Source organism: Emys orbicularis, chromosome 5 (assembly GCF_028017835.1).
Source record: "Emys orbicularis isolate rEmyOrb1 chromosome 5, rEmyOrb1.hap1, whole genome shotgun sequence".
Taxonomy (NCBI): Eukaryota; Metazoa; Chordata; order Testudines; family Emydidae; genus Emys; species Emys orbicularis.
This window is the reverse complement of record NC_088687.1, coordinates 120090364-120117969: the sequence shown is the minus strand read 5'-3', so window position 1 is coordinate 120117969 and position 27606 is coordinate 120090364. Positions and strand designations below refer to the sequence as shown.

General features: G+C 40.1%; 1 protein-coding gene across 1 annotated transcript in view; it reads left to right on the top strand.

Annotated features, from left to right (window-relative positions):
- The window catches only part of EVC2 (EvC ciliary complex subunit 2), a 165384-nt gene that overhangs the window by 92746 nt on the left and 45032 nt on the right, over positions 1 to 27606 (top strand). The window contains exons 12-16 of the mRNA XM_065405470.1: positions 620 to 795; positions 14045 to 14204; positions 15262 to 15264; positions 15745 to 16202; positions 25055 to 25259. Of these exons, the coding sequence (XP_065261542.1) occupies positions 620 to 795; positions 14045 to 14204; positions 15262 to 15264; positions 15745 to 16202; positions 25055 to 25259 (1002 nt within the window). The remainder of the gene's footprint in view (positions 1 to 619; positions 796 to 14044; positions 14205 to 15261; positions 15265 to 15744; positions 16203 to 25054; positions 25260 to 27606) is intronic.

Here is a 27606-nt window from a genome sequence, read left to right as displayed (position 1 = left end):
GTTCAGCAAGCATGTGCCTAGTTTAGGCACATGAGTAGTCCTGCTAAAGTCAACAGGACTGGTTGTGCACTTAAATTTAGGGACGTCTTCAAGTACACCTCTACCCCGATATAACGCTATCCTTGGGAGCCAAAAGATCTTACCGCGTTATAGGTGAAACCGTGTTATATCGAACTTGCTTTGATCCACCGGAGCGCACAGCCCCCCCCACCCCCCCCCCCCCGGAGCACTGCTTTACTGCATTATATCCGAATTCGTGTTATATCGGGTCACGTTATATCGGGGTAGAGGTGTATCTTGTTGAATCAGGACCCTGAGTAGTCTCATTGACCTCCATGGACTACTCTGGGTTGTAAGCACTGTGCTCAGTAGCTGGCTGTTCAGGCCCGAAGATCAACAAACTGTGTTAGACTGATGCAACTGTAATAACTTGACATAATCATCTAATTTAAAATACTTTTAACTAGCTTGTATGGAAGTTCATTGTTGTTTTTCATTTGTAAAGGCTGTTTAATATTCTTCTAATGCACAAAACTGGTTTAAATAGCACTCTCTCAGATGTTAGTTAAAATGAACATAACTTCTAATTAGACATATGTGTTCACATTCTTTCCTATAGGAGGACATTGAAGAGCTAATGGATTTTTTGCAGGCTAATAAGAAGCATCATCTGAGTAAAAGATTTGCTTACAGAGAGTACCTAATAAATAATATACATTTATGGGATTCCCAAGCCTCTTCTCTCTTGAACACAGCAGCAAGCCAGATAACAAGTCTCATTAACAAGACGGAAAGGTAAATATAATCTCTATTTTAACTATTTCTAGTGTCTCCACTCCTATGTTATCTGAGTGACATATGGTACTCTTCAAAAATATTTTTAGCTATCCCTAATAAAGGTTAATGAATAGAATTTAAAAGTTTACTGAGAAGATTTATTATTTTTAAAATAATTCAATAGAATATTTAGTAGCTACCATATTGCTTATTCAGCATCATAGTGTAATATACTGTCTTTGGCCCTGGTCCCACAACACAGAAATACTGCTGTCCCACATACCCAGTTAGAGCCTATTGACTTCAGTGAAGCTCTGTTTCTGTGCTGAATGTTACAGGATCAGGGTCATTGTGTGTGAGTGACTAATATTGCCCTCTGGTAGCAGCCCCACTGAGAGAATAAGGTAATTTCTACTAATATTAGTGGCTAGAGAGATTCTTTAGCCCAACTATCAGAGGGGTAGCCATGTTAGTCTGGATTAGTTTAGGACTCTCTGTTGCTCTTTAGCTCAAGTGGTAGAAGCATGTGCTTTTGGAGCTTTAGTCAAGGGTTCTAGTCCCAACCCTTGTGTGTGATCTAGACCTGAATTATGTGTTGCTGTGAATGTGTTCAAATAAGATCTTGGTTATTTTCTTTTCTCCCAGCCTCAATCCATGTCATACAAATACATGTCCAAGAGAACGACTTCCATGTTTGATTTTAATATGTGATTTGCTTAACTGGATCATTTAGTTTTAGATTAATGCAGCGTCTTATGAGTAGAGTCAAAACTTGCCTCACAAATAAAGTGTTTCGGCCTTGACTGATGGGAACATGTACAGTTAGACTTATTAACAGATGCCCATATTCTGCTGCTGGAGGATTATGGCTCCCACTGAAGCTGGCAAGAGTTTGGGGCTGATTATAGATCCTTTACTTACTCAGATAGTACTCATCCATGTAAATAGCCCATTTAAGTCAATGGGAATACTGTTGTTAAGAATTACTGAACAGGGCCCTATGTGCATGAAAATCTAGACCTAGATGAAAAGTCCAACTCCGATTCACTTCTAAATTTAGCATGTAGGGTGAGGAGCTGGATATATGGTCTCAAATTGGCATGCATAAAAGTTTTCCAAAGGAAAGATGGTCTCCACAGTTGACTGAGCTTATAAATAATATAATTGGTATAGATCTTTATTAGCAGACAAGCCACATGCTGCTGGGAATATTAAAGAATAAATGTTGGCTAAAGTAATAAGTAAAAATGAATTTCAGAAAAATATTTATTTAACTGCTTTGGGATATTTCTTTTAGATCATATAGGCTCTGGGCTGATTCAGATATTGTATTTGAGGATACTGTAGAAATATCCCTGAAGGTAATATGGAGACATAAAAATGATGAAATGGTGCTGGTGAAATGAGCAGTTAAAATTACGTGACAATATAGAACAGTTTGAGGGAAAACTCTAGCTAGTACCAAGAGAGCTGCAGCATCTGCTAGCCTGGCGTGTGGTGAAACGACTGAAGAGTATGCCAGGAAAGTAGAATGTGTCAGTGTGCAGGAAAGCAAATTACTAATTTTTCTGTTGATCTTGTGCCCATATCTTTCTTTATATATTTTAGACATCTATATTGGAGCCAGTTGTCAGTCATTTGGGTGCCATGAATTACAGAAACAAATATAAAATAGATTAATATAATCCAAACTTCTCAGCCAGTAACAGGACCATATAGACATATTACTATTTAAATTGTTTTCTTTCCTGCTATTGTTCTCAATTGAAAGCTACAAATAATAGAAGGTTTAGAGTAGGGCTGTGTGGCAGGGCAGGGGTGTGAAACCTCTTGAATGGCCTGCTAAAATGCTGGCTAAGCCCTGTTTTCGGGCAGAGAGGCCAGGGGCAGAGGCTCAAAGCAGCCAGCAGGGAGCCCAGCTGCGGGCCCTAACGAGCGCTGGCTCACTGCAATAGACTGAGCTAAGCAGCGACAGCTGGGCTGAAGGCTGGGCGGGCTCTAAAAGCCCTGAACAAAACTCAGTTGGGGGGCTAGCCTAGGAGGGGACAGGAGGCTACATCTGTCTCCTCACCAGAAGAAGGGAGCCTCAAGGGCCAAGAGACCCTGGAACGGGTTAGAAAGTGGATAACTGTTGGTGGATAAAGGGGACTGCACGGTGGCACTGTAAAATAAAGCACAAGGGTGAAACACCAGAAGAAGACTTGAGAACTCTTATTTTACCAGCCTAAGCACAGGGCACAGGGTGAGAAGGTGGAAACCTGTGCGGACCCTGTGACAGGCTGTCAAACAATTAAAAAAATAAATCACAATTAATCATAGTTTTAATTGCACTGTTAAACAATAATAGAATAACATCTATTTAAATATTTTTGGATATTTTCTATATTTTCAAAGATAGGCTAAGGGCCCTGGACTTCAGCTGTGCTTGGGGCTCAGGGCTCCAGTCCCGCTCGGGGCTCCAGGCTTCATCCCCCATAGGGCTTGGGGCTCCAGTCCCATATGGGGCTCAGGGCTTCAGCTCCCCCTCGGGGTGCGGGGCTCCAGCCCAGCACGTCAGCCCACCTGTGGAGCTGCATGCTGGGGCTTCAGCCTCCCCTCCCTCCCACCGCTGCCGATGCCTCTCTCCCCATCCAGAGGAATGCGATTAATGCGTTAACAAATAATGCGTTAATTTTGTTTTCAGTTCATCACAGGCATTAACAGTAATTGATCGACAGTCCTAGTTTAGAGGCCCAAAGGAAGACTGATATGTGGTACCAGAGATCATGTTCTGTATCTGCAGGTAGTGCAAAACTCACAGAGCTTCATTAGAGACTGGATAACTGTTCTTTGAGAGCCAAGTAGCTTACCTTATTTTTGTAACCTTTGCTCTTCTATTTAGCCACTATTGTAGTAGCTGTCACTTGTTGAGTCATGACTACCATTAGACTGTTGAGCAAGGACAGTCTTCCTATATGCCTGTACTCTGCTTTGCATGTTTTGGGTGCTACTATAATGTATGTGCAACTACGTGGCCAAAACCAATCTTATCACCTCCTATGTAATATAATGAAGACCCCACTTCTGCAGCCTGTACCCTTCCATCATTTCACATCACTTTCAAAACAGATTATGCTTTTGGTCTCCTTGAGAAAAGTTCTTTGGTTGTTCTGCCGACATTGTTACTTTGGGAAGGCCCTTAATGAGAAGCTGTAATTGAATAGGCCATTGGGCAGATTTAATCATGAATCCATAGGAGCCAATTACTAAAATGAAGGAAGAACTGGGGTTTATTAAACTGGAAAAGTAGCTTTGGTTCATTGTTTAATAACTGATATTGAACTTGAGTTGCAAAATAAAAAAAAACAATGCCTAGAAAAGAGAGAGAGGAGAGTTACAAGAAAAAAAATCTCAGTAGTTGAAAGGCAAGGCCTGGGTCGTTTTTGGTGATGTTACAGTGTGACATTCACTTACACAAAAAACTGCAGTGCTAACATGAGCAATTAGAAAATCCTAGTGTAAAACAACGCTTTTCTCTCTTTAACTTCGCGTGCTATTCATTGCCTATAATATTCAGAGGGGTGAGGAAGAATTTACAAGTTGGGTGAGGGATGCAGTTCTACTTTCAAGAGAAATCTTGTGATTGTGTTTCTTACAACACAATTAGTTTTGCACCCAGATCTACAAACAGTATCAGCAAATGGCTTTTACTCTCACCGTGTAAGTAATAGGAAGATTGGATGGAGGATTCCCCAGATTTTTTTTTCATAGTTTCAAATTTTAAATTAAATTCTGCAAAGTTAGAGACACTTGCAAAACAAAGTGACATTACTCTGTTATCTTGTGTGACCCTGCTATAACGTCAGAATACCCCCCCACACACACACACACAGGATGTTTGCTTTCAGAAGATTGGCAAGACCTGTGTGCTATTTTTTCATTCCCTGGATGTTGATATTGTAAAACTACACAATGTAGTATTTCAAAACATTGTCCAGAGTTAGACAAAGCTGAGAATCATGCCCAAAACCCAGAATAAGAAGAATTCCATGGAAGGTCAGCCAGAATTTCAATCTTTAATTATAAGGGGAATTGGGGAATATTTACAGACCAGAGCATAAGAAATATTAAGAGCAAGAAAAGTCTGAACCAAAATGCTGGTCCTTTTAAATTGTATCATTAATCTCCTCTGCTTTTTCATCTTACCCTTCAACTCCCACTTCTCTAATTACAAATGTAGATGTTCCTTTATCAAAACCAGTATACAGTAGATTAGGTACTTTAAACGTATACTTATGGATGGGATTAAAGGGAATTTTGAGAGATGCATAATTGTTTTATATCTGGAAATGAAATTGGGAAAAGATGTGGATAAGATAGAATACACATAAACAAATTCAGAGGTAGCATAAAACAGGCATGACATAAATGCTGTAAAGGACTTTTAAAAGCAGAGCTTAATAGAATGTTTAAAATATATTGGGTAAAAAGTCAATTGAGATTCATGTGAAAAAGATACTGTAAGAATGTTAACAAAATAAGTAAATGTGGGTTTCAGTTATAAAAACAGCCACTCTAGGACTATAGAGAAAATTTCAAACAAAATCTAGAGGCCAGTATTTTGAAAGTTGGCTGTCTAAAGTTAGCTTTTAAATAAGAAGCCTGACTTTTCTGAACAGCTCAGCTCCTTTTGAAAATCAAGCTGCTGATTTGGTGCCTAAATACGGATTTAGGTGCTTAACTCTAGTTATTTGCTGTGCTGTTGTAGTCGTGTTGGTCCCAAGATATTTGAGAGACAAGGTGAGTGAGGTAATATCTTTTATTGGAACAACTTCTGTTGGTGGAAGAGAAAGCTTTCGAGTTGATCTCTTTTTGCTAACAGAATTTGATCCAGTAAAAGATATTACCTCACCCACTGTGTGTCTCTAACTCTAGGTATACAAGTTTGAAAATGTTGCCCATAATATAGTAGGCAATGATGGATATTCAGATGTCTCTGGGCCAGATTCTCTCTCCATTCTGCCCTCTTTGCATCACTCAGCGCAAAGGGGCTGGAGTCTGGCCTGGACAGCCTACTGAGAATTCTGCCAGGGGTTAGGGAGCTCTCAGGCGGCATAAAGTCAGTGTAGTTGGTTCCTATGCCAACCATGCCCCTTCACTCCCCCCGTACAAACACTGGCTTAGGGGTTGAGGGTGAGTGTAGCTGCACTCTGCCAAATCTCAGCTGGCCCCCTTAGGGAGCTGGGCTGAAGCAGATGTGATCTGTGAATTAGGGATCTGTAACCAGCTATAATCAGCTCCTAGTCTGCCACCCTTTCCCTATGCTGAATGTGAAAGAGAATCTGACTCTGTCTTTTACAAAGAAATGTTATACTTTGAACATGGTTCCCTAGACGCAAGAGGACAGGTGTGATGTCCTAATTAAATATAATTACACAAGCCATTATTTCTACCACTGTTATATAATTGCAACAAATCTTATGCAAAGTGTAACACATGGCCAGAAAGGGTTAAACAGCTTGCAGGCTAAGGCTATGTCTACACTGCCGACGTTACAGCGTGGCTGCAGCAGTGCTGTGACTTGGGCAGGATAGTCACGCTTTATCATCGGGGGAGAGCTCTCCCAGCAATAAAAAAATAACCACCTCGAATGAGGGGTGGTAGCTTTATCGCCGGGAGTACGGCTCCTGTTGATAAAGCGCTGTCTATACTGCTGCTTTTCAGCGCTAAAACATTTGTCACTCGGGCGGATGTTTTTTCACACCCCTGAACGACTAAAGTTTTAGCACTGAAAGTGGCAGCGTAAGACACAGCCTCACTAACGCAAAGTGACCTTTAAAGACATGTTAGAAAGGTATGCAAATGGAAATTAAGGCCATTCATGCTAAATAGGCTAAAAATTTGAAATGCAAAGCTATATTGTTAGAAGTGATACTAATTGTGTGTATCGTTAATTCTAGCCTTGTAAACAGACAGTTCCCGTCTGTCACTATAGCTACAAATTCAGAGATCAAAAGGGAATATTAACATTTAGATGAATCTTGGGTAAAATAATGTCTATATGTCTCTTTGAAGTTTATAATAGACTGCCTAATGGATAAATTGTCCTATATTTATTTGTGTAACTAATTACTTGTGGTGTTTAGAAAGCAAAAGGTTACATCAGAAGCCTATTGTTTAACCAGGACTGTGTGGTCAAGTGGTTGCTAGAACACTGTATAAAAAGAAAGACCCTGGGGTCCTGATCCTGTTCATCTCAGATTTGCTTAAGGTTTCATTCAGGGGAAGCCTAAGCCACAAGGACGGAGATCCCAGTTCTAACTGGATTGCCCTGAAATATAACCATTGGACTATAACCTATGGATTATTTCTGAAAGAACTCTTTGCAACTACAAAGCTCACCATCTCTGCTATGAATCTGAATCTTTAGAATTGAACTCATGTATATTGATCTTTTAACCATACTCTCTCTCTTTTGGTTTTTAGTAAATTTTAGTTTAGTTAATAAGAATTGGCTGTAGCGTGTATTTGGGTAAGATCTGAAATATTCAATAACCTGGGAGGTAATGTGTCCAATCCTTTGGGATTGGTAGAACCTTTTCTTTTATATGATGAAATAAATTTTCAGAAATCATCATATTTGACTTAGGTACCTGAGGCTGGATCACTTTAAGGGAACTGTGTTGTTTGGACTTCTGAGTAACCAGTAAGGTAATAAAGAAGCTGTTTTATGCTGGCTTGGTAAATCTAAGTATCGGAATATCCACCAGCTTTATGGGGATTGTCTGCCTCATTCTTTGCAGTTCACCCTAATTGAGTGACCACAGCTGGCCCCCACTGGGATCCCGGTCACAGTCTGCTGCCCTTTCCCTATGCTGAATGCGGAAGAGAATCTGACTCTCTTTTACAAAGACATGTTCTACTTTGAACATGGTTCCCTAGAGGCAAGAGGACAGGATCACCATATCTCTGGTGAAAACAGGACTTTCCTTTTTAAAGAAAAGAAAAGAAACCAATTCTTGAGTTAAGTTATCCAGGAAAAGAATAGTAGAGGCTGGACAATAAAGAACCATCAAATCCCAAACCCTGATAGTTAAAGTGATGAAAGGTATAAATAAATTGCTCTGCAAATCACTGGCCTCACTTAGCTGTGTTATAAACATCAAATTTGCTTTTGTGGATCAGACCATTGCATAGCATCCTACCTTCACCATTGGCCAATACCTGACATAGAATCAATTCCCCTCCAACAAAGCAGCTAAGCAGTTATTAGTTTGCTGTACAGTATTTAGGGGAGAATAACTCTTTCGCATCCCCCACATGCTTATTATGGTACCCACAAAAACATGAAATTTGATTACCCCTCACATGTTATCTGTTGTAATAACATTAGCTAGTCCTTGTTTAAAATCCATCCATACTCCTTGACTTGATTACCCTCTATGGCTGTGAATTCCCCATTTTGACTATTGTATATGCTGAATTTTGTTTCTTTCTGTTAAATTCCATTAGTGTCCCATTATTTTCACATTATGGGACTATGTAACAGCAAAGTGCTTTTCGGTATTTCCTTATGCCCTCTATCATTTTGAATCACCCAGTCAAATACCCTTTAAATCACTCTTTCCAGACTGAATTATCCTAGTTTGGGGAGTCTCTTACTCATGTGAATCTTTTCCAGTCTTTGCTATATCTTAAAACGACCACAGTTGAACCCAGCACTACTGATTTGTTATTATTTTATTTAATAGAAGAACTGATAGCTATGCCTATTGTTAAGGTTGCTTGACATATTTAATTCTATATATCTGTATATATGGTAGTAGAACCTAAAAGCTTCAATGAGGTCAAAGCCCCATTGTCGTAGGTACTGTACAACATATAGTGAATGGCAGTTCCTACCTCAGAGAAGTGTAAAATCTAAGAGATAAGACACAGCCGATGGATGAAACAAATAAGTGGGTAACAGTATCTAAGATACCCGAATGAGAAAAATAATAGTGTGTCACCACATGTAATAGATATTAGTCATGTCACTTAATGCACTTCGGGAAAGTGTCCTAATAGTAAGGTGATAAGAGTGATATAAGAAGCTGTATAAAGTAGAATGGAATTTAGCATAGACTAGCTGTATGAACAATGCATAGCCAATCAGTAACAGTAATTGCAGTAATCAGAGGCGTGTCTACCATTGTGCAATATGTCACTGCAATATTTTCTGCTGTTGTCTGTCCTTTAATGCATAGAGCCATTTTATTTGTATATGTGCTATTGTGAGCAGATATCTTCATTGAATTCACCACAATCTAACCTCCTCTCTTGCTTCAGAAGATTCCACAGCTTCAGTGCCTATCAGCGTATTAGGAGTTTAGACCATTGCTGCTAATACACATTATCTTACATTTATGCAAGTTAAATGTCCTCTGCCGTCAAATTGTCCATTTCATTTATATGTTTAAATCCATCCAGAGTTTCTCATAATCCTCCATTTTACTAAACAAATCAACTTAGTGTCATTATCATACTTTACCAACTCCTTTTGTTCAAAATCTATTTAATAATTTTTATCAAATACTGGCAATCACCTTGGTACCCCAACATTTGACCTGTAGGACTGCCTTCACTGTAACTTTTTAAATTGCTTTACTGGTTCAATCTTATCCATTTATTAGTCATTTTCCTTAATTGTCTCGTATGAGAGACCTTTTCAAAAAAGCATTTGGAAAAATCTAAGTGAATTACATTCATGCTGCTTTATCTATCATTTTGTTAACATTTCCAAAGAAGTCTCATAGATAGAAAGCTCTTTTTATCATTTTCCTTACAAAAAAAACTATGCTGGGGTTGACCTGTCCAGGCAATACTTGTCCAAGTGTTATACTACTTTAACCTTACTGGAACTCATAATAACCAGTTTCCCCAGTAGCACAATGAGCCCCACCATTTTGTAATTCCTGGGTTCTAGATAGTCAAAAAGGCACCAGATTAGTGACTTCCCTGGTTTTTTTCTGAACTATTGCTATTTTTAAAGTGCTATGGCTTCATTTAGCCAAGAACTCTGCTCCTTCAGACTTAATTTCCTTCATAACCCTTTGATAACATCATCCGGTTCTGGCAATTTACTGGACTTCAGGAACTCATATTGCAGTATGAATTTCTCCATGGATTTCAATCTCTAATAAGACCACAATAATTTCCTGCGATATGTGGCCTTAAATCCTACCATCATCTACAGTAAAGTCAAAATCAAAACATTCCTCTTACTGATCTCTTTTAGTAGTGTACTTTTTATTCTTCTCCATTTAAGTGGCGTCCATTGCATCAATAAATATTTCTCCAAACAGTCCTTTGATGTCCCCTTCCACCAGATAGAATTGGGGTAGATAACCTACCCATTATTATCATCATTGTGTCAGCAGAACATAAGCCTTTAATCTCTTGGGGCCTGACCCCACTAGATGCTGAGCACTTGCTATCTGCATTAAGGTTAATGACTTGCTTAGCACCTCTCTGGGTCTGGATTTTACTATGAGGAATTACTCGTTACAATTCTGATCTGGACATCTGCAGAATTCTGATCCAGTTGGATGAAATCCTGGTCCCACTGAAGTCCTTGGCAAAACTCCCATTGACTTCAGTGGGGCAAGGATTTCACCCCTTGTTTCTATCATGTGGGCTTTCTAATCAAATAGATTCCATCCCTTACTCGTGTCCACACTGGAGTGATCTTTCTAAAATAGCAGTGGTTTCCTTTACTCCTTCAGATATAATACAACTCTATACAACCTAACCTACCCATCAGACAAACTATAGTTTGAAGTCTAAAGCCCTTTCGCTATTTTTTTAAATTGTCAATCATACCTCAAGTTGTCAATTATACTGGACATTCTAGCTGGCTCCTTTTTTAGTTTTGACTTTAAGTCTTGAACGTTAGCCTGGAGACGCTTTCATTTTTGTCTCTTAAAGGTATAACCATTATATTATTAGTGTTATTTAACTGAAACTCTGCTTCTGCTTGAACTGATGGCTACACCTCCTTGTCTCTATTGTTTGTGTCATGGGAAACTCAGTCCGTATTCCTTTTTACTGGCCCCTGTGGTTGTAGTACCCACAACTACCTACAATTTAATCTGAGTGCCTTTTAAGATTTTTACATGTAAAAAAATTCCACAGAATAAATCAACATGGAACTAATGAGATGTGTGTCTATCATCATCCCCATCATCAGTGTGTATATCTATCACCACCCTGGTCACTTAGCTGGCATGTTACATCACTTTCCCCCCACCTTTCATCTCATGGCCCCAATTCTGATTTCTGCTGCAGCCCCTTTACTCCACTCTGGGTAGGGATTGTAAAGGGACTGCAAAGACTCCTGGGTAATTCCCCCAGCACAAAATAGATTAAAGGTATTTAAAAGTAATATCTTAATTCAGTGATTCTCAAAGCCGGTCCGCCGCTTGTTCAGGGAAAGCCCCTGGTGGGCCGGGCTGGTTTGTTTACCTGCCGCATCCACTGGTTCGTCCGATCGCAGCTCCCACTGGCCGTGGTTCACCGCTCTGGGCTAATGGGGGCTGCGGGAAGCGGCATGGGCCGAGGAATGTGCTGGCTGCCCTTCCCGCAGCCCCCATTGGCCCGGAGCGGCGAACCGCAGCCAGTGGGAGCCGCGATCGGCCGAACCTGCGGACACGGCAGGTAAACAAACCGGCCTGGCCCACGAGGGGCTTTCCCTGAAGAAGCGGCGGACCGGCTTTGAGAACCACTGTCTTAATTGATTATTATTTTGCATAACTTGCTCATCCTCAAATCTAATCCCACCACCCACATGTTAAACTACTTTGGTTTCCCTTGTATTTGGCACAGAAAGGAGCCTAGATACAGAATTTACAGTTCCCAAAGCTGAAGGGAGGCTTGGCACTACCCAATCTATCTGCCACATCATTGGAATTTATAATCAATTGGTTTCAGGCAAGGACAAACATTATTTGGCTTCAAGTAGAGCACGTTGACAGCTGGTGGGATTGCTTTGAGGGCTTTTTCCAACAGAAGATTTTTTTTTTTTTTTAAAGGTGTTGGATGGAAGTTGAAAAAATTGAGTTCTGCAAAACTTAACAAATCTACGTGATAAGGAGGGAGGCTGAGCTCAGCTCCTCATTAGAATTTAAAGCAAGTTTGATAGGCAGGGGACAGTGTTCTGTTGCTCATTTAATTGACTGTAAACTCTCGAACAGTAGATGGAGAAGCAAGTGCTGGCTTTGAATTGGAGCTCTCTATTCACTTTGGGTAAAATGCAAATGCCACACAACTAAATAAATATTCCTCAACTTTGCTTTAATTTGATTATTTGGGGAATTTGAGGTAAAATCTATCTTGAAAGAAATGTGGGACAGCTAAATTCATATGGACAAATCCTAGGTGAGCACGGAGCCAGGATACCCCGATGTCCTCACTGCCACCTGCCAGGCACTCTCAGCCCTGCACTCCCCAAAGCAGGTGAGAGTGGAGCTCCGTGGGCCTGGGAGGCAGAGCGCAGGGCTGGGGACACAGGGTGTAGCCAGGTGATTCCTGGGGATGTCCCAGGCTCCTGGAGCTCAGCGAGCTTGGTCGTACTGGCCCTTTAAAGCTGCAGCTTCTGCCCTTCCTAAGTAAATTCACAAAATCAATGGGAATTGGTCTCAATCCTTTCCTGAAAAGGGCCTAATAAAGGACTACAAGATTTGGCCCATAGACCAACTACTGGAGTGTGTTGGAGACTTTGCTGGGACAGAGGCATGTGAGCCCCATATGTTATTAGGTCCTGATTTTTAGGGGGGCTGTGTGCGCACAATTCCTTTTGAAACCAATATGAGCTGCATAGTGCTCAGCCCTTCTGAAAATTGGGTACTTGGAGAATAATTGAGGAAGGGTTTGAACAAAAATCCACAGTGTTAGGGATAGTACTTTCAGCCCAGGTTCCATTTTGACCCTTTTAACCTCCTTTTAGGGAATACTCATTTAATATTTAATATTAGAAATATTTCTTGTGAGTCATGGTGATAACTGCGAAAATCCAAAATCCTAACCTGGTTGATTTAAGATCCTCCTTTATATCCCTATTGTTCAAAGGTATTTGGGGAACTCCTGAGTGACAAGAATAGCAGCAGTCTTTATAATGCAATTAGAGTTGTTTATAGGGAGAGAGAGACTTATCTGACTATACTTTATTGCATCTAGCCCATACACTCATGTGAATTAGAGAAGTCAATGGAGTTAGACTGGTGTCATAATCTTGCAAGTCAACCCCGAATCTAAAAGATGTCCTGTAAGTGTAAAACTGGGAAAGTTTGGTCTTTGGAGTTGCTATATTTCTCTGTTCATCCAAAATCCTGGTAATTCTTTTGATTGATTTTGAAAGTTATAGGAGAAGTGAGTGAAAGTCTTTGCACATGTTTTGCTAACTATCATTTGTAGTGTGTATAAAATTATTGTGCATGTGTGATAAGAGATAGATATATAATATTAAATATATGTTAAATGTTAAATATATATATAAATGTAATATTTAAGGGAGACTTTACATTTTTAGACTATAATGTATAAATATAAAACATGTCTAATTTGAATATTCTATACAATACTCTTCTTTTTCCTTGCATGAATCCCATCAAGTGGGGTCCACTCTACAAGTCCTCTCCTTCCAACGTGCTCTTTTCAGTGCTGTATCCTCTATCACACCACATGCTAACATGTTTTCCTTTATGACATACCACCACTTCTTCTTGGGTTGGCTTCTCTGTCTTTCTCCTTCAGTCCTGAGCGGTTGTACTCTTTCCCACTAGTTGTCAGGACTGTGCTTGACACGACCAAACCACCTGAGCCTGCACTCTCTCATTTTTTCGTTTATGCACATTACTTTGAGCATCTTCTGTCTAATACTAACTCTATATGTGTATAGGTCTCCTTGTTTTTTTTCCCTCCTTCCTTCCCATTCTCCCTTCACACCCCCATTTGTTTATTCACCTCTTGCCTATTATCTATATGCTATACTGTGAGCTTTCTGAGGCATGGACTGTCTTTGTATTATTTGCTTGCATAGCGTCCAATACAGTGGGTTCCTGAGCCTTGTAAGAGGCTTTGAGCAGGGGATTGGACTAGATGACCTCCTGAGGTCTCTTCCAACCCTAATATTCTATGATTCTATTAAGCATTACAGCAACAGAAATAAATAAGAACTATGTGCCTTTATACAAACACACACTCTCTACTGTTAAGTATTCATGGTAACAGGTATTAAACACTCTTATTACAGAGCTGGTCATTTGTCTGAAAATCATTTGGGAACACTTCTAGACCAAGCTCAGGCAGAAGTTCATTCTGTTAAACAGAAGTTGGATCATAATTTAAAACAGGAAAAGCAAAGGCTTCACCAGAAACTTGTTACTAAGAGAAGACGAGAAATGTTGCAAAAGGTAATTATGTACAGTGTAACCACTTACCCTGCGATTATGCTGAAAAATACCTGATTGAATTGAAAGATAAAGCCTAATTCTTTTATGATGATGAAGATAGTAAACATCCATGCTAGGATAGTAGAGGAAAATCAGTCTTCATAATTTTTAGTGGCGTTACCACAATATACAGTAGAACCCGAGTTATGAATACCAGAGTTATGAACTGACTGGTTAACCACGCACCTTATATGGAACTGGAAATACACAATCAGGCAACAGCAGAGACCAAAAAAAGAGCAAATACTGTACAGTACTGCGTTAAACGTAAACTACTGAAAAAAATAAAGGGAAAGTTTAAAAAAAAAAAGATTTGGCAAGGCAAGAAAACTGTTATCTGTGCTTGTTTCATTTAAATTAAGATGGTTAAAAGCAATATTTTTCTTCTGCATAGTAAAGTTTCAAAGCTGTAATAAGTCAATGTTCAGTTGTAAAGTTTTGAAAGAATAACCATAGCGTTTTGTTCAGAGTTACGAACATTTCAGAATTACGAACAACGTCCATTCCCAAGGTATTCGTAGTTCTGAGGTTCTACTGTATTGTCTTAACTGAGCAGTTATTCATAGCCTGACAGCATAAGACCAGATCATTCCCTATCATTGAGAAAACCTGCAGGTGATATACATGAAGAAAATTCTGAGTTTCCATTTGTGGTTTGACATCTCACCAGGTCAGGAATATAGGGTTAGATTCAACACAGTGGGGGCAGGCAGCATGACCCTCCAAACCCACCGAGGTTCCAAACTCTATGAAGGAAAATGCCTTGGAGCTCTGGCAATCACGCAGAGGGCCAACACTTCCATTGTACTCTCTGGGCTTCCCACTGGTGCCCATCTCCATCTTGACCTGGGTTAATTGACTTTACACCAAAATGCATAATTGGCCAATTTAGGCTCCTGTATGTGAATTGTAAAGAAATAATCAAAAGATGCAGGAAATCCATTGGGTTAGTTGGGACAGACGTTTCAAAATGTTCTGGTGGTCTTAAAAGATAAATTGTGTTAAAACAAGGAGAGAGCAGGTATGAAGAGAAATCTAGGGCTTCTTTCAGTGGCATTCAGTATCTTTTTTTTCTCCCCACAAGAGTAGCTTTGGCTAGCTTTATAGTGAAAATATTGCATAGTGTAATATGAAATATCAGTACACCATTTTTCTCTTCTTTCCTCTGTGTTTCTTTGATCAGAGTTTGCATTTGGAATTTTACCGGTTCATTAGATTTCTGACCCTTTCCGATATTTGAAAATATGTCAGGGCATGAGATAAATTGGACACTGCATTTTTGTAGGTGTTAGCATTCTGTCTAACTTCAACCCAAATTAATAGTGGCCTTTTGGGCACATATGAATGCAGTGCTGATCTTATGCAATTTTGAGTATTACCCAAAAAATCATGTATAATTTCACCTTGGTATGAAATATGTATATAGGGGATTGGAACTAGAAAGAAGTTTTTTCTATTTACCTTGTATCTTTTTTTTTTTTTTGGGTAAATGAATCCGCAGAAAGAACAAAGAAAGGAGCAGATGTCGATAGGAGACACTTTCAAAACCACTAAAGAGGTTAGCCACTACTTGAGCCACTGGCAAAAGCTTCTGACTGATCATACTGTTGAATTTGAAGAGCTTATTGAAAAGCTTGATAATGATGCCAGTGAAGAAATAAAAGTGCTTAGATTTACTTTGACAGAGAAAGCTATTGATGAACTTAAACGCATTCAGTATGGAGTAATCACTCAAGAACTGTTAAAACTGAGTGTGCCAAAGCCATTCCTGCAACAAATTGTTGAGGAGCATAAAAAGGAAATTGCTATTCAGACTGAACAGCTTGAAAAAGAAGAACATGACAAAAATATGGCCACTCGAGAATGGCTTGAGAATACCAGGCAAAAACTGAGCCAAGAGCTGGAACACAGAATTGTAGAACAAAAAAAATTAAGGAGTTGGGAACAGTTAGTGTTCAAGTAAGTATCTGTCCATTTTCTTTTCTTGGTTATTCCTCTAGTAAGTTTGAGTTTAACACACATGTGGGCTTAATTTTTAACTATCAATTCTTTGCTATAAACTTTGAACCTGAGTTTTACCGGTTCATAGTACCCACCACTCCTACTGCAGTCAATATGTGCTGTCGTTGCTCTGTGCTTGTGAAAATTAGCGCCTTTGGTTTGTTTGAGGATTTTTAATGAAAATTCCAAGAAGATGAATTTGTTAAAATTATAAGGGTGATTTATAATTTTTAGGCTTTAATTCAGTATATGCCATACTTTGTTTGCAAAACTCTCAGTATTCAGAGATTCCCAGATCCCAAAGCTAGAAATGATAATTATGAACGTCTGCTCTGACCTCCTGTATAACACAGGCCATAGAACTTCCTCCAAAATAATTCATAGAGCATATCATTTAGAAGAACATCCAAACTTGATTTAAAAATTGTCATGATGGAGAATCTACCATGGCCCTCAGTAAATTGTTCCAATGGTTAATTACGCTCACCGTTAAACATTTATGCTTTATTTTCAGTCTAATTTGGCTAGCTTCAGCTTCCAGCTGCTGGATTGTGTTATACCTTTCTTTGCTAGACTAATGAGCCTATTATTAAATATTTGTTTCCCAGGTAGATACTTCTAGACTGTGATCAAATCACCCCTTAACCTTCTCTTTGTTAAGCTAAATATAGTGATAGACTCCAAGGGCTCAATCTAAGGCATGTTTTCTAATCCTTTAATAATTCTTGTGGCTCTTCTCCGAACCCTCTCCAAATTATGAACATCCTTCTGGAGTTGTGGGCACCAGAATGGGACATAGTATTCCAGCAGTGGCCACACCAGTGCCAAATATGGAAGTAAAATAACCGCTTTATTCCTACTGGAGATTACTCTGTTTATGCATCCCAGGATCACATTAACATCACACTGGGAGCTCATGTTCAGCTGATTATGCACCACGACTCCCAAATCTTTTTCAGAGTCACTGCTTCCCAGAAAAGAGTCCCCCATACTGTAAGTGTGGACTACATTCTTTGTTCCTAGATGTATACATTTATATTTAGCCATATTAAAACACATATTGTTCACCTGTGCCCAATTTACCAAATGGTCCAGATTGATCTGAATCAGTGACTTGTGCTCTTCATTATTGACTACTCCAATTTTTGTGTCATCTTCAGACTTTATAAGTGATGATTTTATGTTTTCTTCCAAGTCATAGATAAAAATGTGGAGTAGCGCAGGGGCAAGAACTCATCCTTGCAGGACCCCACTGGAAACACACCCGCTTGATAATGATTTCCCGTTTACAGTTATATTTTGAGACCTTATCAGTTAGCCAGTTTGCAATCCATTTAATGTGTGCTAGCATGTTAATTTGATATCGTTCTAATTTTTTTAATCAAAAAGTTGTGCAATAACAAGTCAAACCCCTTACAGAAATCTTAAGTATGTTACGTCAACACTATTACCTGTATTAACCGAACTTGTAAAGTCATCAAAAAAAGATATCAGGTTAGTTTGACCGGATCTGTTTTTCATAAACCCATGTTGTGTTGCATTAATTACACGACTCTCCTGTAGTTCTTTATTAATTGAGTCCCATATCAGCCACTGCATTATCTTGCTCAAGATCTCTAATAGACCTGTAATTACCTGGGTCATCCCATTTGCCCTTTTTAAAAATTGGCACAACGTTATCTTTCTTCCAGTCTTCTGAAACATCCACTGTCCTCCAAGACTTACTAAAAATCAACTTTTAAGGTCCAGCAAGCTCCTACCCCAGCTCTTTTAATACTCTTGGACGCAAATTATGTGGACTTGCTGATTTAAAAATGTCTAACTTTAGTAGCTTTTGTTTAACATCCTCCAGAGATGCTAGTGGGATGGAAAGAGTGTTATCACCATATGATGAGACTATATCATCTGTTTTTCCCCAAATACAACACAGAAATATTTATTGGCAAGTAAGAGAAGTATTCCCAGTATTTTGTGAGTCTCAGCACCGCACACAGAACACTAGTACCTCAGGCCTCTTATCCCTAAAAATGATTATTGTATATTTCTTAAGGCCATAGTTTAGGTTAGCATTTTCCTGGTTTTCAGATGCATTCTTGAAGAGCGTTTGTTGTGCATTTATTAATACCATATTTCCTAGCAGCAGAAATGTAATGTTTGATGTGAGACATTGTACCTTTTAAAAGTCGTAGTTTGAGGGCATACGGCTGGGATTGTGCTTGTGATATTAGGCTTTCTGCAGGGGTACCAGAGAAGAGAGATACAGACTAGAGAATCATTAGGGTGGGTCCCTCCGTGGTAGCCAGAGAAGGGTCATGTAGTGGGCAAGGATGTGTCCTCCCTCTTCCCAGGTAGGGAAAGTGAGAAAGGTCTCTGTTACCCAAGTGTTTTTGCTGAGTCTTTTTGAATCTTCTGTTTATTAATAAACCCACCTTGAGAAAGGGGACATGGAACTGAACTTGAGGGTTTGGGCTTTATTTGGACTACCCTGGCTAATAAATCTGCCCACTGGCTTATGGACACGTATTCATTAAAAAGAATGGACTGTAAAGCATTAATGTCAACTTAAACAACTTCAGGTGAGGGGGGAAGAATTTCCCTTTTCTCTAAAGAAAATCAGATACACATGAGACCTACTGGGCCAAATTTGATGACCTGACATTGTCCCAGTAAGTTTTCCTACTGCACATTATAGAGCTATGGAAAACAGATCTACAGGAGTCTGCCTGTTACTTGTAATGTTTGAAAATCCACTCATTTCTAACTTTTCAGTGACTTTTGGTTTTTCAAAATTTGAAATAATTTTCCATAAACCATTTCAATGTATCTTTCAGATACAGTCTTCTTATCTCTAAATATACTGTAGAGAACAATCCTGCACCAGTACTCATATGGATTAGGTGACCTAGATCTTTTCCATTTCTAACTTCTATGATTCTATGAGGATGTATTCCAGTTGGCAGTGCTGCCTGTTACACTTGTCAAATACCATCTTTATTCACACAGCAACAATAAAAATCAGTTTCTTAAAAGCTGCTTACTTTTCCAGTACATTTTTCTACACAACAATTATACAACATTCCATCAAAAGCTCTTTAAAAAATGTCTGTCTTTACACTTTCTGACAGTGTGTGTGTTCATTTTGATATTTTGATCACCAGACGCCAGCTCTAGTCTCTTACCAAGAATTATTTTGAACGATAGCTTTTTATTTTTGTGGTTCATTCAAGATACTGTGAAGTAGTTCTGTGCCAAAAATATTCACACTTTAAAATCCTTTCCTAACATAGGCATGGCATAAGAGATCTGCCGTAGTTTCTAATCCACTGTTTTTTCTGGCAATACTACCTTTCTATTTATAAATCTAAGGCAATATTGTGGAGCAGTAAGTACTGCCTGTTGGAGAAATGATGCCTTCAGATAGGTGTCTTAGGTGGATGAAAATATCATAAATATGAATATTTTAATTTAGAGACTGACTACAATCAGTTGATTCAGAGAGGAATTTCTAAAAGCATCATAGGCATATTTTATGGAAATAATGACAACCTGTTGGCACTGTGATTAACTAAAGTAAAATCATCCTTCTAAAACACTTGAGACAATATATTGTGATCATCACTTATATAATCAGTGTGCTGTTTAAAAACTGCTTGAATTAGTTATTGTTTAATCTTTAAACAAATAGGCTACTTCCTCCTTTTTAGAACTACTGGGGCAGGGGGAAGTTTATTTCTGCAAATTGTAAATATATTTCTAATTTTTCATTAATTTTTTCATATATAACAAATATACCAAAATACAAGATTCGGCATAATACACAAAGTAAGTAAAGAGGGTCAGGATAAAGGGAGGGCAGGTGAAGCAACCTATCTATCTTCAGGGTCTGCGTTAATCATAAACCTGTAAAAAGTCAGCACAAATTGCTTTGAATTTTTCAGGCATTCCCCTTCTATGGAATGCCAGTAATTCACTAGCTGAGAGGTCAGCCATATCATTGAGCCAGGCATCGATGTTTGGTGGAGATCGACTTTTCCACTTTCACAGGATTAATTTTTTAGCAACCAAAGCTGCATGTTGGAAACACGGTGCCTTGTTATCAGGTAACCTTCAGGTATCAGAAATATATCCAAGAATTAAATTTAAGAGGGAGAGCTCCAACTTAGCATACAATATTAAACTGGTCCTTTCACCCACAGTTGCTACAAAATTAAAGTTAAATGTGTTTTTTTCTGAACTGTTCCTGACCCAAAGGCATGAGAGGTATTAAAACTGGCCTAGTGGTAGTGCAGCACATTGCCACTGCAGAAATCAGAATTTCGGACTTGAGGTCCCTTCTGGGCTGGTTGGAGCTTGGAGTGATCTGGTGGCAATCCACATTACTTGCCTCAGTTTGCTTTCTATCAACCAACCCCTTTTCGCTCACCCAAGACTCAGTAGTTATGTTGATTAACTCTAGAGGGGAGATGTACCTAATATACCCTAACCAATCCAAGGTGGTATTGCTGGTAAGATAGAATGATGAAAAGGGTAAAAGTAGTTGGGAGTCTCAGGACTTTGTCCTCACCCACAACTATTTCACATTTGGGGACAATATATACCTTCAAGTCAGCGGCATTGCTATGGGTACCCGCATGGCCCCACAGTATGCCAACATTTTTATGGCTGACTTAGAACAACGCTTCCTTAGCTCTCGTCCCCTAATGCCCCTACTCTACTTGTGCTACACTGATGACATCTTCATCATCTGGACCCATGGAAAAGAAGCCCTTGAGAAATTCTACCATGATTTCAATAATTTCCATCCTACCATCAACCTCAGCCTAGATCAATCCACACAAGCGGTCCATTTCCTGGACACTACTGTGCTAATAAGCGATGGTCACATAAATACCACCTTATACCGGAAACCTACTGACCACTATACTTACCTACATGCCTCCAGCTTCCATCCAGGACACACCACACGATCCATTGTCTACAGTCAAGCTCTAAGATACAACCGCATTTGCTCCAATCCCTCAGACAGAGACAAGCACCTACAAGAGCTCTATCAAGCATTCTTAAAACTACAATACCCACCTGCTAAAGTGAAAAAACAGATTGACAGAGCCAGACGAGTACCCAAAATTCAGCTCCCACAAGACAGGCCCAACAAAGAAAATAACAGAACACCACTAGCTGTCACCTTCAGCCCCCAACTAAAACCTCTCCAGCGCATCATCAAAGATCTACAACCTATCCTGAAAGATGATCCCTCACTCTCACAGATCTTGGGAGACAGACCTGTCCTCGCATACAGACAACCCCCCAACCTGAAGCAAATACTCACCAGCAACCACACACCACTGAACAAAAACACTGACCCAGGAACCTATCCTTGCAACAAAGCCCGATGCCAACTCTGTCCACATATCTATTCAAGTGACATCATCATAGGACCTAATCAAATCAGCCATGCCATCAGGGGCTCATTCACCTGCACATCTGCCAATGTGATATATGCCATCATGTGCCAGTAATGCCCCTCTGCCATGTACATTGGCCAAACCGGACAGTCTCTACGCAAAAGAATAAATGGACACAAATCTGACATCAGGAATCGTAACATTCAAAAACCAGTAGGAGAACACTTTAACTTGTCTGGTCACTCAATAACAGACCTGCGGGTGGCAATTTTGCAAGAGAAAAGCTTCAAAAACTGACTCCAACGAGAAACTGCTGAGCTTGAATTGATATGCAAACTAGATACAATCAACTTAGGCTTGAATAGAGACTGGGAATGGCTGAGCCATTACAAACATTGAATCTATCTCCCCATGTAAGTACTCTCATACTTCTTATCAACCTGTCTGTACTGGGCTATCTTGAGTATCACTTCAAAAGTTTTTTTTCTCTTACTTAATTGGCCTCTCAGAGTTGGTAAGACAACTCACACCTTTTCATGCTCTCTGTATGTGTATATATCTCTCCTCAATATATGTTCCATTCTATGCAGCAGAAGAAGTGGGCTGTAGCCCACGAAAGCTTATGCTCAAATAAATTTGTTAGTCTCTAAGGTGCCACAAGTACTCCTGTTCTTTTTTCAGGACTTAGATGATTTCCTTCTGGGGAGAATCACATTCTGATCTCATCTGCACCAGTGTAAATCTGGAGTAATGCCATGACCCTGGTTATAGTTACACCCAGAGTTACCAAGATCAGAATCTGGCCCTCTGTGCCTCAACGGAACTGTTCATAACACAAAGATAAGCCATGAAATAGTTAAAAATGTCAGAGTTCACCAGTTATCGGAGGGAAACTGGAGAACTGTGGTAGTAAAGCTGTACACTCGATATTTGATCTCATGTAGTCTGTCCTAGTAAGAGTTAACCTTCTGTCACCAGATGGAAAGTTTCTGTTTTCCAAGCCTGAAAGTCAGTGATGCCAGTTCAGATGTTTCTTGGGAGGAGTAAATTCCAGTCATTTCCCATAGCAAGAACCCTATTCCTATCTCACTTGTCTTCAACCCCCGTCTCCTACAGGAACCCAGGATGTCCCTTGACTGGGGAGTCACCCCTCTCTCTTACTCACACAGTGCATGAGCCGCTGCCACCAGAAATAGAGGCCTCAGTGGATTCTCCTGCATGCCACCATACAGGAACAGACTCCCTGTTCACCAGGTTGCAACACCATGTGTCCCACCTGCCCCGCCATCTGGACAGAGGGTCAAACTTCAGTGGCATTGTGACCCTGTGAACTAGATTGTAATGCCACTCACTGAAATTTGACCCAACCACCCCTCTGTCTGCCCGTAGAGATGGTCAGGTCAAATTTCAGTGGCACTGCAACCACTCATCTGGATCAGTGCTCCAGACTACTCCGGCAGCAGCTGAACTGATTTAGTATGGGACCATTGCTTAAAAGTGGTCGGGCCATGGCCCCCCAGCTCCGCAACCTACGGCAAGTGCAAAAATGGCCTCCTCCCCAAACCTACCCAATTTGTGCCGCTGCTGAAAGTTGCTGGTGCATTTTGTATTAGTGATGTCAGTGGGAGCTCCACTTCTTTTGCCATTTTCTGTTTAAAATTTCTGTCCCAAGAAGAATGAAATGAAATACCAATACCTAATAAAAATTGGGATGATAGAACATTTTGTGCATTAACCCTTTTCCTAATCTAGGAAGCAGTGTGGATCTTGTGGTTAAAGGATGGGTCTTTGAGACACCTAGGTTTGTTTCCTGACTCTACCAATGACTTGCTGCCAGTGGTTTGGGCAAGACACTTAAACTCTCCATACTTCAGTTTTCCTATCCATAAATCTGGGGAAATACTACTTAGCCATCTTTGTTAAGTGCTTTGAGATCCTCTGGACTTGTCTATACAGAGAGTTGCAGAGAGCAAGCTGGGGTGTAAAACTACAGCGCAATAGCCCGCCATACATTAATCAGCTGTGTGGACTCTGCCACTGTGAACTCTGTAATGCACTTTCATTTACACCCCAGCTTGCTCTTCGCTAACTCCGTGTGGCCAAGCCCTTATATATAAGCATAAGGTATTAGTATTATTAATTGTTGTTATTCCCATCCAATAGCTTTGCTGAAAAAGGTAGGTACATAAAAAGGTAGTATATAGTTTATCAGATTGGCATTGCTTATTTTGTGTGTGTGTGTGTGTGTACACGCACACTGAAAAATAAGCAATGCTAATCTGCTCTTTTAAAAATTAATTCTCCCTGCTTCTTGAGATGGTTCTGTTTGTGGATGTTTAGGGAGACCAGAAAGAGAGTGTGTCAAAATACAGAATACTGAGTTATGACATCGTTATGGTAAATATTATATATCACAGATTAATAGTCAGTGGTTACATGAACTCTAGAACAGATAGTAAACAGACTAAATTTGAGAGCAATTTGTCCATTTTTGTAATAGATCCATATTCATCCAACAAATCCTTTTATAGGGATTTGACAATTAATTAGCATTCTCATTTATTACTTATCTCTACAGTATTTTGAAAATGTGACTAAGAATTCTAATAATTTCTAGTATTCCTTCTATTTAAAAAAGCTGATATAGAATGTTTACAAATGTGTATCTAAGAAACTCTTGTTTTCTATAGTGATCTAAAATGAGAACTTACCAGTAAACATTCATCGTGTCTGGTCCTTATATGGGCCCTTAAGGGTAAGGAGGGCACAAAGGGCTTTCTTTACCTCTTTATACATCCTGTGCAGGAGATAAGCCTTTATTGAGGTCCATGCACGCCCCTGCTAGTGCACTCTGGGATACAAGCCCTCAAAATAGGAAATGAGGATGTAGAGAAGAACTGGTTGCAAAATTTTCATTAATGTTATCTAGTGAAAAATGGATTTTAGAACTATATTAGAATCTTCCTGGGAAATGTTTTGTATCATTTGAATTTTTTTGTCAAAACAAACAAAAGGTGTCGTCCCCCTCCCCACCATTTTCAGGTTTATTTACCCGTTTCCCCCAATATCTCCCTATGGAAAAATGAGAGAGAGAGAGTGCACACACAAAAACACCCTGAACATTTTTCTATTTGATTTATGTTGACAAAATTTATGTAAAAAATGCACAACAATTATTTTTTTCCAAAATCTTTTTTTTTTTTTGGACCAGGTCTAATGTATAGGCCATGTTCTCACCTAACACCCTGCTATCTGGAGAATCTGGCCACCTGGGAAGAGAAACACATTTTGCAGTTTCCTAGGATCTCTGAAGATAGTTTGGTTGTTTTTTTGTTTTTGTTTTTTGCTCTGTGCCACTTTGCATATACCTCAGAATAGCGTATGTTTGTTCTTGTTTTTTAACAGGAGACTTTTAAGTCTGCCTCTTTCATTATCTGAAGAGGAATTGCTTAGAATGAAGCAAGAGTTCCATTGCTGCTATTCTCAGATGGACAATAACTTAGCTTTGCCCAAGATTCGGAGAAGAGCTTTGCTTCAGGCGTATCAGTCGGCGTGGAGGGAAGCGGAGCTGCTGAAAGTGGATCAGAACTCAGCAGTATCCGACAAACAGGTGGGATCAGTAAGGGAATGTTTTACATTTCCCAAATGTGTACATTTACTGTCTGCCTCCTTTTCAGGAGTGGGTTTCCCCACACATGCCGTTTTTCATGTGTTTTGGAAGCAGAATGTGATTAGGATCAGTTCCCAACTGTAGGGCCTGATTTATCAGTTACTGTAGGTAAAAGCTGTATCCTGGCCTTTCCCCCAGTCCAACACATTAGCACGATGCCTCTTGTGATGACTGGTGTGCGTGTTGCCTTCCTGCTTCCTGATCCCTGTTCTGTTTTGTTTCCTGGTTCCTGCTACCTGAATTCAATGTTCTTGTTCCTGTTTATGTGTGCGCACACAGAGCCTTAGCATTGGGTGTGTGCAGCTACTCATAGCCCGCTGCTACATAGCTGCAATTCAGACTGTTATCAAGTTTTATTCAGACTGTTGCTGACCTTACCAGTTCATGGTGAGTACATGTTTTGACTGACAGTCTACTGGCATGTCTTACTTCGGGGTGGTTTTTTGGATTGCTATTCTGGGGTGCATCAGAGTGTAACATGGCGACGAGTGCTTCTGTTCTGCAACCCATGCTGCCGGCACAGCCTTCAATGGTGATACTTTATTCAGAATTTTTGGAACTGTCTTCAGATTATACAACTCTCCGATGCGCCTAGGTTACCCTGGCTGCTTAGGCTGTGATGGCGTTGATATTTTTGGTGGGCTCCTGGAGCCCAGTCCTCCTTTGATGCAGCTATGCAGCACCGCAACAAGTATTTTGGCATTGGAGATTCTGTACTGGTAAAGAGGAAAATGTTTTTTGAAGCTCTCCAGCAGCCCTACAAAACCATACACAAGTTTGCATGTCATTTGCAGTGATGGGCCAGGGACTGTGAATTTGGGGATGTTATGATGATCATGCTCAGGGATATTTTTCTGATTGACCACCCTGGATGAACAGTTACTGGCTGAAGATGCAAGAATGCTAACTTTTGATGTGACGGTTGCTAAGAGTGAGGCCTTTGCTAGCGCTTGGGGTGAAAGTTGTTCTGTGTTTCAGATTGCTGCTACCTTTGTGTCTCCTCTTAAGCCATCAGCTGCTCCTCCTACTTCCATCACCCAGAATCCTACGATGCTACCTACTCCCGTACCATGGCCTCAGCAGCGAAAGTTGCCAGCTCCTCACTGTTTCTCCTGTGATAGTATGGGTCACTTGGCCAATTTCCCTGCCTGCCCAGTCAGGCTTGTGAGAAGGAAGGACACTTTTTAAATTAGTGCACCGCAGTACACTGGTTCACAAAGATGTGAGGCCTGTGAATGTGGAGCCGGACGAGACCACTTTTATTGATGTTTCCTTTAGTATGATTTTCACATGTGGTAAGACACTGCAGCTGGTATCCTGAAATTAATGGCACACGGCGGAAGTGCATGGTGGATACAGGTGCTGAACTTAATGTTCTCCCCTCTGGGTTAGTTCAGAGTCTGGACAGTTGCTGACAACGGTAGTTATAAATGCTTAGAATTTGTATGCCTTGCAGACAGTGGGCAAAGCTGTATGCTTTGCACTCTACAAGGGCATAGCCTTGACTGCAAAGTTTAACATTGTTAAAGGCGCAGCTGCGTATGCAGTTCCATTATTTTCCTTACATCTTGGTATTATGAACTTGCACAGGATATCTCGGGTGGGATTATGTTGGCTAGAACAGAAGGGGATATGCAAAGTATCATTCAGAGACAGCATGGGGATATGCATACTCTCTGCAGGTGCATTTGAACATGGAAGTGTGCACCGTCTGCACGTTGCATACTTCCTGCACTTATGGAGAAGATCCAAACAGAATTTGGTATCATTTGGGAGGTGGAAGGATTGGATTTCACCCATTGTGATCATATACAAGAAGAGTGGTGATATTCAATTGTGCACAGATTTTAGGGACCTTCATAAAAATGTGAAACATGAGCAGTCTTGATTGCCTTCACTGAGGTGACTTGGTGGGTAAGTGGATCCCGGATTTTCTCTGTGTTGGACTACCAATCCGGTTACTGGCAAATACCATTAATTTTTTTGCGTAGAGACTGTCCGGTTTGGCCAATGTACATGGCAGAGGGGCATTGCTGGCACATGATGGCATATATCACATTGGTAGATGTGCAAGTGAATGAGCCCCTGATGGCATGGCTGATGTGTTTTTTCACTTCAGCAGTTTTTTCACTTCACTGCTGAAGTGAAAAAACAGATTGACAGAGCCATACGAGTACCCAGAAGTCACCTCCTACAAGACAGGCCCAACAAAGAAAATAACAGAATACCACTAGCTGTCACCTTCAGCCCCCAACTAAAACCTCTCCAGCGCATCATCAAAGATCTA